Source organism: Centruroides vittatus, unplaced genomic scaffold (assembly GCF_030686945.1).
Source record: "Centruroides vittatus isolate TY-2023 unplaced genomic scaffold, ASM3068694v2 contig_862, whole genome shotgun sequence".
Taxonomy (NCBI): Eukaryota; Metazoa; Arthropoda; class Arachnida; order Scorpiones; family Buthidae; genus Centruroides; species Centruroides vittatus.
The window spans coordinates 1,227,647-1,241,298 of record NW_027122562.1 but is presented as its reverse complement, the minus strand read 5'-3'; the positions used below and the strand labels follow the sequence as shown (position 1 = coordinate 1,241,298).

The following is a 13,652-nucleotide window of genomic DNA, read 5'->3' as shown; positions in this document are numbered from 1 at the left end:
TATATTAATATTTAAAAAAAACAAAAAACCTTTATAATACAACGGAACGAAAACGAAGTCCGAGACAACAGGGAAACCGACACAGAGGATAAACAGATTGAGCCGGGAAGAAGCCACCATTCTTTCTCCTCGAATTTCTGGCTTTTTAACAGATTTCGCCCCTAAATTCTTAATTTGACACTTCCGTTCGAGTTGGTCCGCAAGTATTGATCGAATTTTGAAACTTTTGCACGTATCTCACGCCAATATACCTGTATTATCTTTTCTGACGGCTAAGAATTTTTCTGTGTCTTCATTACTTACAACGCGACAATTTAGCGTTCAAAGGAATACTTGCTACGTTTAGTTCCAAATTTTGTCATGTCTATCATAGTCAGTGTCAAAGCTCGATTTTTCTGATTGGCATTCTGAACTTTCCTATCCGTTAGTTCGCGTCGAACCGGGCTGTAATTTGGAAAAATTGTAGACCTATAAATTTCCAATGCTGTCCATTTGTCTTTCCTTAATCTCGAGAACTGAGTTAGATAGATGAAAACCGAGAAGAGATATAGAAACCTTAGGGACAGGAGACCCAAATTAACTATATATGAACTTCCGATGCAAACCGGAAATCACGTTTTTTAAAGAAGTTAATAGATTACAACCACAATTCTATTGTTAAAGGAAAAGTATGATGTACAGGGGTAAGCAACTACTAATCTGAGTTGGAGAGCATATATTTCAAATTAAATGATTTAAAAATATGACTAAAAATTGCAGCCTGCCATTGTGATGATGTCACAATAAATAATTGCTCGTTTTATATATATTTTTATGGCTTTCAGAGAATAAATGTAGGTTTGTTTCTGATTGATCTTACTTCTGTCACAGTTCTCTCATTCCCTGGTTCAGAAAGAATTTAAACTAACAAATCATTGATAATTTCTTAAATAAGTCTGAATAAACAATTTTATTTCTTTGATTAAACTTTACAATGTATTCCAACAAAATAAACTTTATAATAAAGATATAAAATTATATTAACTTTCATTAAATTTATTATACAAAAATTTATTCTTACATAACAATTAAAACATTTATATATTAGAGATTTTCAAAATATATAAATGACAATAAAGAAAAATACAAGGAATCTTTAATTATATATTGCACCTATAACAATAACACACACATTTTTAATTAGTATTTTTCTTTCTATGTTTTATTATTAAGTCCTTAATATAAGGACCTGAATCACCTTCTAAGAGATCACTGATTATGTCTTGAAAATCAAATTCTGAAGCTATCTTATACTTTGTCTCGGGATCAGTGCACTCTATCAGTTTCTTCATATTGTTAATTTGATTCTCAAATTTAGGATTCAACAAAAGCAATCTAGAAATAGGAAAATAACTTAAAATTATCATAAATAAGAATAAAATGTAGTCATTTTTAAGATTAAAATAACTCTTGATCTATATTTTCCATCTTTGATCTATGTCATTTTCTTCTCTTTTCTTATTTCATATAGTACAAACATCCATCTGGAGTGAGATGATCGCTTCATCCTTTCCTTAACCTTTGGTTCAGTTCTGTAATATATTTTCCAATATCTAACTCCATGCTTATCTTTTAGACGTACAAGCTTAGCCTTTCCCAGCTATATTTTACTCAACATCCAAACACAAAAGTGCATGACACTTGTTGAAGCAATTTCATTATGATTGAAAAAAAATATAATGGAAGGATGAAGCAATCATCTCACTCCAGATGAATGTTTGTACTATATGAAATAAGAAAAGAGAAGAAAATGACATAGATCAAAGATGGAAAATATAGATCAAGCTGTGTTTGAAACTGCTTTGTCTAATTGGCAGGATTAAAATACCTTCTTGCAATATCTTCAATTAGAGTAGAAGTCAAACCAATATTTTTCTCAAATTCTGAAAAATATTCCCAATTTCCTTTTTCTATAACTTGTCTAAATAGAGCTTGAGTCCATGAATGATGATCTTTATATGCCTGAGACACTATATAGGCCTAAAGAGAAAATGTTTTATATAATTTGCTGTTTCTAATTATGTACAAACAACAACAAATGAAATCTCTTACCTCACAAAATTTATTATGTTCTTCAATAAATTTGCTGACTTCTTTATCTATCAATCCAATGATCCATATTCCACTAGGAAGCAAATGAATTTGCAAAGCTACAAGTTTTGCTTGCAAAATACATTCTTCAGCATGAAACAAACAATCTGCCTAAAATAAATAAACTCTTTTAAATCACCTAAAACACATACACTCATACACACATATATATATTATATGAAATACCTTGCAAAAACTCTCTGCTGCATCAGCAAATTCATGCATTGTAGTTACCAAATCATCTTTGACATTTGCATTACCTACATTATAAGAGATATAATAATAAAAAATAATCAAGACTTATCAAATTAACAAAGAATTAATAAGTAATTAATTTCTTCACCAGTTTTCTTCTTTCTTATTTTTATAACAGAATCTCTTGCAGATTTTTCCAGTATCTCTGCAATCTCTCGAAACATGCTGAAGTTCAAAGCCAACATTGAATATACATCTGAATCGACTGTCTGACAACGTTTTAAATAATCTAATAAGGCAAGTCGAAGATTTGGAACCTGTAAACAAAAACACACATACATTTTCAAAAAGACAATTATAATAATAAATGTAAAGTACATATATTTCAAAACATACTGGATGGTCAGTCTTTTTGTGATTACAAGCATTTATTGTGCAAAAACTATGCTAAGTAGAATCATAAAATTTAGAAACCAGCCTAAACTATGCCATAGAGACTTTTTTTGCTGTAATATTACACAAATAGTGACTACTTCAGGTGGTACTGCAGTCACTAGTATGAAAAATGGCATCTTTGCAGATGAAAGTTCAATATGATCTGTGGTTTCATTAAACAAAATCACCAATTACAGTTCAGAAAAGAGTATGGATGAGAACCATCAGATGTAAAAAACTACTCTTTTCTGAGTTATAATTGGTGATTTTGTTTCATGAAACCACAGAACACATTAAATTTTCTCCTGCAAAGATGCCATTTGGATACTGGTGACTGCAGTGCCACTTGAACCATTCAGTCTGTATACATTACAGCAAAAAAATAAAAGCTCTAGGAATCAGTCTAAATTATGCTAAGTAGAAACATCAAGTTTATGACATTATGACTGTCCTGTACATTTACATTCACTGATATAAGTCTTTCCCTGACTACAAAGTTACACACCAAGAAGGCATTAGAATGAAATGAAACTTTACTACCACTGTCATTATGTTTGCAGTAATATGATGTCATAGCAGGATAAGCATGGTAAATCAGTCTCAGACAAATAATAGGATGAAAACTGGCCCAAAAGCAGGTATTGGTAAATGATTAATTAAATTCATTACTCTTAGTTAATAAGTTATCATTTAATTTGTTTAATTAGATTTTTAATATTGCTCTATACCAGGGGTCACCAAACTTTCTTCACAGCGGGCCAGATAACCAAGAGAATGACGAGCGCAGGCCACACAACCATTTTGTTCAATACAGCACACTGAATACACAAAAAATAAAGAAACCAACATATTTATTTACCAATAAAAAACACGATGGCTGCAGCATGCTCGTAATCACTTTTCTTACAAACTTCATTGCAGGTAGGCCTACGGTATTTATACAAAAAGCACTCTGATATTCAAAGTCACAAAAAGTCGACAAATTTTTTATTTCATTGATTTATCTAAAATTATATTATTGTCAGATGCAAAAATTAGACTGGACCAATTTTGGCATTTTTACTTACTATGCAAAAAATATTAAATTAAATGTAAGTTTATCTATAAATAATTATATTTTAGCTCATTTGTGGCATGGTGTGGCGGCAGGCCGGATGAACTGACCTTGGGGGCTGTAGTTTGGTGACCCCTGCTCTATACAAAGGTTTCTCTCACTCTGAAAGTTTCTAGATGTGAAAATGTATTGAGTATATGGCAACATCTGCTGCATATGTAATAATGCAATCCAGAGGAAGAGATATCACTAGTTTGTTGCTGCCTGCAAGTGCCCAAAACAGAAGTGGTGTCATTTTGACTGGAAAAAAAATCAATGGAGGTGACTCAGCATTTTTGGGCAATTATGATTTATGATTTTAAATCTAAGTTTTTTGAGTCAGAGAATGTCTTGTACGGCAACCTTTCTGGACTAAAGAGACAAGTCTTTTGATAGTTTGATGAATTTCAATGTGACAAAACATGCTTGAAAGATAAAGCTAGAAATGACTGTATGTCTACTGCAGTTACCCAAGAGAATATGGCTCATCTCTGGATAGTGCAAAATCAGAGAGGATCCCTGGATAACTTACAAGAAGATTATGAACACCTTGTAACTCAGATCAGCAGCAATGTACAAAACTGTTCACACACACTTTCATATAAGGAAAATTACATATTGCTAGATGCCACATTCTTTTCACTGAGGAACAAAAGGAGACTTGTATGGAATGGTGTTGGAACATGATTGAAAAATCTTCAAATGGGATTTCAAGATGTCTGTGGAATGTCATCACTGGTGATGAAACATTTCTGTACAAGTATAAGCCTGAAACCAAACAGCAATCTCAATTTTGGATTTTTCCGTAAATTAAAAGAAAGTTCTTCCAAAACTGAAGTGTTGATCAGCAAATGGTGATCTTGTTCTTTGAAAAAAAAAAAATGGACACATTTGTACCATTCCACCATTGGAAAGAAAAACTGTTACTACTGAATGGTACATCACTGTTTGTCTAACCACATTCTTCAGGGAGATTTGTAGGTAGCCAGAGAATAGACTGCAAGGTCTTCTTGATCACAACAATACATCTGCTCACACAGTCACAAAGACAAAGTTTCTGAATGAATTGAAATTACATTCCCAATTAATGATCCATCCATCCACCCTACAGCACTTTCTCTTTCCAATAGTGAAAGAGGGCCTAATAGACATTGCTTTTGGTTGCCAAATGATGATGTCACTGCCTATCTTGTTGGTGGCCATCTTTGAAGAAGAATGGTTGATGTGTTTTTACTGGATAAATAGTTGCATTCAGTATCACAAAAAAAGTACTTAACGAAATTGTGTACATTGTCAATTTTGAACATGAAAACACAACTTTTCATGTATCTGGAAACTTTCAGAGTGGCCATGATAATGATAAAAGATATAAATAAATATTTATTTATTTTATTATAAAATTATAAATAAATAATAATAGAATAAATGAATTTTATAATAAAAAATATGTATATTTATTCTATTATAAAATTCATTTATTCATTTATATATATATTCCAGATTTAATTTCATTGTATAATAGAATTTTGTTCTGAAAAAAATTATTGATAGAAAATTAAATTTTATTCTAAGATAAATAGTAGTTACCTTTTCCACATACCCTTACGAAATAAAAGTTCAAATTGTCTGTTTTCTCTAAGAATATCAAAAATATAAGTCATTTCACTATATCTTCCAATTCCTGTTAACAGCCGTACCTATTTAAAAATAAAAAGATATTTGAATTTTCATTAATAGAATGAAAATCAATAATTGGTTATTTGTGGAATCAGTTAAGCAGACTGCTATTAAAAAAGTGCAATATTTAGTTTTTAAAGAAAATAATTAAATGATAAAAATGTAAAATAATCTATTAAAGAGCATTCCTGTTTTTTTCCTCTTTGCATTTGCCTCAAATGTTATTTTCACTGATATAAAATATGTCTTTAGAATTGATAAAAAGAGCCTTTTAAGGCATGCTTGGGGATTTGTGTGGATTTTTGACCTCAGATCTTGCAAATCTGGGGTCAGTAAAGTGTTTTGAAAGCATGAACTCATCTCAGATTACTTTTGATTTTGAATGTTGGATTCAGAAATAGAATAGTTATATGGTTGGTTTCATAAGAACAGTGTCTTTTTCTGTTAAAATGGAAGATAACAACAAGACTGCTCCCAGATATTCTTCACAAAAAAATAGCCAAAACATCAAATTTTTTTAGTTGAAATTTAAAAATATGAAAAAAATGTATATTTAGAGAAAAAAACTCAAACATGTTTTTAAACAGCTGATTCAATTGCCATCTATGTCATAAGACCTTCTGGAAAAAGAGTGCAGAAAAGATGTGCCAATTCTTAATTTCATTATTGATATTCCCCAAGGAATAATTTTGTTTGCAGCATCTATATCTTTCAAATAAAAGTAAAGTTATTTAAAGTGAACTGAACAATGAATAGAAGAGAGAATGAATTTCTGCTATAAAGTAGTCTAGCTTGAATCTAGCAGTCAGATGACAGGTGATAAGGTCAGTGCTGGGACCCAGGTTCAAGTCTACTTGTAAAACAAAACTGTTTCAATGGAATAAGGTAACATAACATAAACACATCACAAACACAATCTGCCAATAAAACTACCTCTCAGAAGGATTTTCTATAAAAAACTGGTCCTATTTAGGTGTTAGATTTGTAAAGAAGACCTGGAAACTCCAAGTGGCCAGCTCATTGTTTAAGTACAAACATGGAACCAACTTCTAGTTTGAATAGTTTTATCAACTTGGTGAGTGATGGCTTTTAAAAATCAGAAAGTTTCAGGAGTGAAATGATCCTGATATATGTCATGAAAGTTCCTGATTCCATCCCTCATCATCCAGCCATCGTGATTATGGGTTTGAGTGAACACGTGATGAGTATCATATTGATCATATTTAATCATACTGATTAAAAGTTGTCATCTTAGATTTTAGGTTTTTTATCCTCATGCACTAGCACTGAAATCCTGATACTTCAGCTGTCTGCTTTTATGAAAAATACAGCCAAGATTAAGATTATTTTAAACTTAATTTTAACGTTAACTAATGATGAATTAACAAGAATTAAATTATATTAGGAAGATCAATGGAATTGAGAAAATGTGACCATTTAGAAGTTTGAATGATAATAATAATAATTACCAATAATTGAAATTCTTGACTATCTGTTAAGTTTCTTGCCAAATTTCTAGCTCTATGAAGTACTTTTGAAATTCCTTCCATATTACAAGTGGCACTAAAACAATCATGGGATCTAATATAGAGTTCCACCACCAAACTCAGGTCTATAAAGATAAATTTGTTCATTTATACAAAACTTAAATATTATATTTATATTATGTGAATAATGTAAATTGATTACTTGATTTTGTCCAGACATTCACTTTCTTTTCCATTTCTCTGTCAATGATATTCAGAAGTCTTGTTCCCAGTAAAGAAGGATCATCACATAAATGTAGTAATTGTTGAAAACTTTTGGTATTACTGGGATTAAATATCAATTCATTATTACTTTGGGGTATTGAAAATTCTGAAAAAGTTATGTTTTAAAATTAGAGAAGTATAAAAACACTCATTTATTAGAATGATTAATTAAAATGTTTGAAAATAATTAAGATATCAAGTTAACAAAGCCATTTGTGTTATCTTGTAATCAAAGTACAAAACTTTCACTATATACTTTGAATAGAATTTTTTATAAATAATATTTAATATATATTTCTCTGTCTATATATATTTATTATATATTATCTTGAAAATAATATTTTTTTACATTTTGACAGATTATAGCATTTCTATGTAATAGGAAGAATTAGAATTATATCTTATTAGATAAATAATATAAATACCTGCAATTCCTGTATATATTTGTAAACACGACATCACTTCTTCACTAAGGAACTCAGTGATCTCATCATTGCTTACTGAATTTGCAATTAATAAATCTTTTGCTAAGGTATATTTTTCAGGATATGAACAGGTTAATATAGTTTTAATCAATGAAAATGATTTTGATTGACTTTTTATATTGTCATAAGTTTGATCAAGAATCTGAAATGAGAAAAATTTTATAAATTTAATTTAATTATTTTAAATAGTTTCCTAATATAATTTAAACTTACCTTTGCAACAGAATAATATATTAATATTCTTTTACAAGCTAAAGTTGCATCTTTAGATATTGCACCTAACTTTCTGATGGCATTTATAACTTCATTCTGATGAGAAGAAATGTGTGATGCTAAATCTCCTTCTGTAGATTAAATATATACAAAACTCCAATAAAATTTATTTTGAAATATAAATGCAGCGAGTTTTCATTAGATACATAATTAAATATTTATAATAAAACAATGGTAATGTTTTGAACACACACTAAGAAAACAACCAGAGATTCTCCTATGATGAAAGAATTTGTAAAACTAATTTTGGATTTCATTGAAATTCTTCTACTTCATTTTGAAGTAGTTCTGTTATGTAAAAGTATTGATTTTCTGGATTGAATTTGATAAACTTGATTTTGTAAAGAGCTTGTAAATTTGATGATTATGATGTAGGTCTTATCCTCAATGTTAAACTATTTAAGCAAGAAACAAATCAACTTTTTGGGCATAAGAATATCATATTATAATTGCTGAAATACATTCAATAGTATAGTATAGTACAGTAGGAGTGTATATTTTGGTGGTAAAATGCTAAGAAATGTCTAATTGATAAGCATAAAACTTATTTTTTTTAAATACAAAAATAGATACTAGTTGCCTGGCACAAGATAAGGGCTATAAAGCAGATGGTCAAAAATTGACACTTGACCTCACATCTCATCTCAAACTGTTAAAATGTTGCAACAATTTTACTGAGAAATTTTTGACCATCTGCATTATAGCCCTGATCTCATGCCAAGTGACTATCACTTGTTTTTGCATTTAAATAAATGGTTTGATAAATGATGATGAAATATTCAGTAACACCTTTTTTCAGCTTAAAAAATTGGCAACAGACTTCTTTGACAACAAAATAAAAAAACTGGCGGCATTGTATCAAAAATGTCTGCAAGTCAATGGCAATTATGTGTGTGTCTTTTTTGGCTATAATAAATTATTTTTATCTTTTATGCTTTTTCTTATTTTAAAATGGACCTTACTTTAAAAAGACACCTTACATAAAAAGAACAAAAAAAGTATATCATCAAAATAGAAAAGTAAATATACAAAAATTTTCAATACTTTTAAGATTAAGGTTAAAATAAATTATGTATCAAGCACAAATGGAATCCTCAAAAAACAACTAAGAGTACAAGAATATATCAAAACAAACGTGAATTATATTTGTAGGAGCCTTCTTGGACTAGAATTTAAGTTCTATGAGTTAATATCAAGCTGGCATTATTTAAATATTCCTCCATTATGGAGACTAGAAGAACTGACCATAGATTTATCAAAGACATTTTATTTTTTAATTAAAAAAAAAGGAGAAGAGACATCTTTTGGACTAATGGATTTGAATGAAGTTTCATCAGTCTTAGTGTTCTATATTTATGTTTAGGAACACTAAGACTGATTTAATGTATGAAGACACTAAGACTGGAGATATATTCATTTTGATTTAACTTCTCAAAGTGCATAAAATATGCAAATTGTTCTTCAAGCCAGATTTAAAAATCTATTTTGAACATATCTTAAAATTATTTCATTTTAGAACTAAAAACATTGTATTTTAGGCAGTTTTTCAACTTATAAATCATAGCTTGATAAACTATCTAAATACAGAATTATTTCTTGCATATTTGATAAGATATTTGAGATAAAATGACAAATATTGTCTTGTCTATTAGAATATTCAGTAATCATTAAGAAAAAATTTCTTTTAAATGGATCTTATCTGTGAAAAAATTATATTTCATTGTTAAAAACATCTTGCAGAGATTTATAAAAGAAAATAATTATTATTGTAATATCAAATTTACACAACACATCTTTTGATTGTTAAATTTTGTACATACTGTATGTATCCTTTCTTTTATTTTATATTTTACACATATACTTATTATTTTATTATGTATGCTTCAAGACTGGTTATCACATTTATTATATTAATGTTCTCATTAGGGCTGTACAGTATCTTATGGACCACAGATATTGAAGTACAGATAAAAAGTCTGTAAATATTTTATAATTGATAGTTTATTCACATGACTAGTATGTAGGAACAAATTTGTATGCCACTAATACAAGTCTCACCTTCACCCGACTGAACTGAATATGCAATTAATGGATGGCCCTTACATCAATTCAAATATGTCTCCAAAAATCTAAAACTGTATCTGTGATAATATGTTAATTATATTAATTTTACCAAAATATACAAGTGAAATTTACAATAAAATGTAAAATTTTATTTTTATTAAAATTAGATATCTCTGATTCAACCTATTATTACTTAATTACCTCCAAAAATTTTATGTTGAGGAAAATACATTGAATGTTCAATTTCTGATATCAATGAGACAACTTCTGGATTAGTTGGAAGAATAATTTCTTGTGCAAGGTTCAAACATATCTAAAAATAAATAAGACTTTTTAGAAATAAAAACTACATAAGAATATAGAAAAGTACAATCAAAGTGATAAAACTACTTCCAATAAAATGTTTATCACTTACTTTTACAATGTTAACATCCTTACTTTTATGGAAAAATAGATTATTGAGTTTTTGAGCTTGTTTTAAATTCCCTGCATTCAATAATTTTCCAATTATTTGTTCTAAAATCAGTATTTCCTAAATAAAACTTATTATTATTATTATTGAGTCATCTTTTTATAATTATAAAATCATCTTAATGATTACTTTTATTTCATTTAATATAAATAAAAATTATTTTAAATATTGCTATTATTTGATAAAAATGTTTTTAATTGTATTATGCAGTTAAAAATATATCATATCTTCTTAAGATAAATTAGAATGTAATGGAAAAAATGTAACAAAATAATTTCCATTTATAGTTAATCTAATTTTAAAATCAAATAACTAAACTAGTAACATGTAAACTATGAAATGTGAATTCATCAAAACTATTTATAAATCATAAATTTCCAACAGATACAGTATTTAATAAACAAATATAACAACTTCTCAAAATAAAGTGTTTTAGTATTTTTATATTTTTAATCTATTACGAATACACAAATATAAATAATTATGTATTACCTCATCAGTTTCCAGTTTTAGAGGAAAATATGACGTATTTAAATTTTCCTGATGACAATCAAAAAAGTCTTCACAATTTCTTTCAATTTCTGAGACTATTAAATCTTCTAAATTCAATTTCTAAAAAAATACAAAAAGTAAAAATTTTCAATAATATAAACCAAACATATTTGAATTCATAATTCTGCACTTTTTAGATACATTTTTGAAACTAAAATGTCTCTTAGATTATACTAATGTTAATTTCATGTATACAGGGTGTCTACTTAAATATCTATCCAGAGATAAGATCTTTCTAGCACTGCATGAGTACATGCTTGTTCTGCCACCAAAATAACCAAAGGGATCAATTTATAATGATTTAGCATAATATACAAATAATTTCCTAGTGTAAAAGATAAAGACAACATTGCAGAAATTGATACAAATAAAAATGAGCCTTAGTTTATTAGAAAACATGTTCAAAACAACTAAGTCTGAGGAACATGATAGCCATAGAACAGAGCCATACTATCCTATCTAGTAGTTGCCAATAAAAAATGCTGTTTATATAAGGAAGACGGTACCAATATTGGCCATTTCATATTTAAATCTTTTTAATAAGAGTTCTATAAAAGCTATTTTGGAAATATTGCATGGCAGTATTAATACAAGTTTCTGCTGTCCTTAAGTAGCAAAAATCTACATGTTTTTCTATCATTGCATGTGACCAATAATTATACAATTTTGAATTTTTGTACAACAGAACATATTTTGGATTAAATGATTGGCATTTTATTTCTAGATATTGGCAGGAGAAAGGCTATAAAAAAACAATTTGACCAGAAGTGTAATATTTCTTAAACTAATCTTTCTGTTACATCATAAAATTTTTAAAATGAAAATTTTCTTAAGCAGCTAATAACTGTACTGTTTACACTATATATTGTTAGACCATATGCAAAAGTTATAATTCATTGCACAACCAATTATGAATTGTACTTGACAGTTGAACAAGGTACTGTATTTTCTTTTATCTAGAGAAACATCTATATTAAACAGACAAATAAGTCAATATTATTTTGAAAAGCTGTTCATTTTATCTTAGCTACAGCTGAAGGTAAAAAAGATGATTTTAACATCTATGCATCAAAAAGAGCATATTCTCTCTCAAATTCTGATACTAGGTAATGGAAAATTAGCCATAAGTGAAATAGTATGTGATGCCATTTTCAATTTTGTTTGCTCACTCAGTCCTTTATATTGTTCCTTGACAATTTTTTTCATACTGCAAAGTAAATATTTTACATTAGTTTATTGTTCAGTCTCATACAGATAAAGAGTATAAAAATTTATTAATTTCACACTTTTTATGCAATAAAATGATTTATTGCATAACAAGTGCAATATTTCATCAATTATTATGTACTTCTAGGCATAATACAAGTTTAAGCTGCAAGTTTTATATGTTTGTTTCACAGACTTAGATAAAGTTACTAAAATAGGTACAGTATATGAATATGAAAATAAAGATGGACACTGACAAAAGCCATGCATTGTTATGAAGTGGTGATCCACATAAAAAGAAACAAAAACTCAATCAGATTTAGCTAAAAATATTGTAGTTTTAAAGTAATAGTAAGTTAACTACTTTTATTCACAGAATACCAATATGTTTCTAGATCATAAATGGCATATATCAGGGGTTAATCATAGCAACACATACATTTCAAAAAAGATAAAGAATCCTCAGATAAAGTTTTTGACTTTTTACATTCTTTTGTGACACTTTACTCAAAGGTTGTGTTCCAGTATGTTCAAAAAACTTTTAATTTTTGTGTATTCTCTTCAGTTGAAATTTCTGGTACTACATTATATTAGTAAATATATGAAAGAATCATCATCATATTGCTGGATCTGGCAACATTGCTATTCCAACTAGCCATATAGTAGATAAAAAACAAAATGTTGTAGCTATAAAAAGGCAACATCTATATTCAGCTCAATCCAAACAAGAGAAGATAAAATTCTGATATTATCCAGATAATGTGAAATGTAAATTTTCTTCTTGCTTCATTTATTTCTTTTTGGATAGTCAGCTTTATCCACTTGTGACTTGGATAAAGCACACTTTATACAGATAAAATTCAAAATAAATAAATTGTTACTTGCTTTAACCAAAAATACTTGGATAAAGTTACCAGTAGCCAGTTAATCCTAGCTTTAGCCTTAACATGTATACAGGGTATTCTGCAAAGAAGTGGCAATATATTTATAGAATGTTCTAAAGGCCTAGTGGTTTCAAAAATGTTCTATAAACATATATCATCAAAAACGTTGTTTATTGTTTTGGTACTAAGAGGAGTTAAAGTTCAAACTAGCTACTCCTTAAGATGTTTGTCTGCAGCATTGTAAACCCTGCAGTAAAGCCTCAATCTTGCTGCCTTTCTGTGTTGTACTAAAGAGCCAAGAAATGCAAATAAACTTCATGCTTTTGCAAATACATATGGATCTAAAGGTAAAAAGCTGAAGGGAAGCAAGACTGAGGACATTCTGCAGTGTTTATCAATGCTGCAGAGCATTACCTTAAGGAGTAGCTCATCTGA

General features: G+C 28.5%; 1 protein-coding gene across 2 annotated transcripts in view; it reads right to left on the bottom strand.

Moving 5' to 3' along the window:
* Positions 1-930: 930 nt before the first annotated feature.
* LOC136982679 (spatacsin) overlaps positions 931-13,652 on the bottom strand; it is a 60,436-nt gene continuing 47,714 nt past the window's right edge. The window contains exons 31-44 of one of the 2 annotated variants that reach the window (XM_067279243.1): positions 11,068-11,187; positions 10,519-10,635; positions 10,305-10,416; positions 7,980-8,110; positions 7,707-7,908; positions 7,220-7,387; positions 7,000-7,142; positions 5,450-5,550; positions 3,200-3,206; positions 2,474-2,642; positions 2,317-2,390; positions 2,092-2,241; positions 1,868-2,019; positions 931-1,374 (exon numbers count right to left, since the gene is read on the bottom strand). In XM_067279243.1, the coding sequence (XP_067135344.1) occupies positions 1,176-1,374; positions 1,868-2,019; positions 2,092-2,241; positions 2,317-2,390; positions 2,474-2,642; positions 3,200-3,206; positions 5,450-5,550; positions 7,000-7,142; positions 7,220-7,387; positions 7,707-7,908; positions 7,980-8,110; positions 10,305-10,416; positions 10,519-10,635; positions 11,068-11,187 (1,845 nt within the window). In that variant the 3' untranslated portion in view covers positions 931-1,175. Of the gene's footprint in view, positions 1,375-1,867; positions 2,020-2,091; positions 2,242-2,316; positions 2,391-2,473; positions 2,643-3,199; positions 3,207-5,416; positions 5,551-6,999; positions 7,143-7,219; positions 7,388-7,706; positions 7,909-7,979; positions 8,111-10,304; positions 10,417-10,518; positions 10,636-11,067; positions 11,188-13,652 lie in introns of those variants that run through there. The other variant, XM_067279242.1, reaches the window with a different exon arrangement.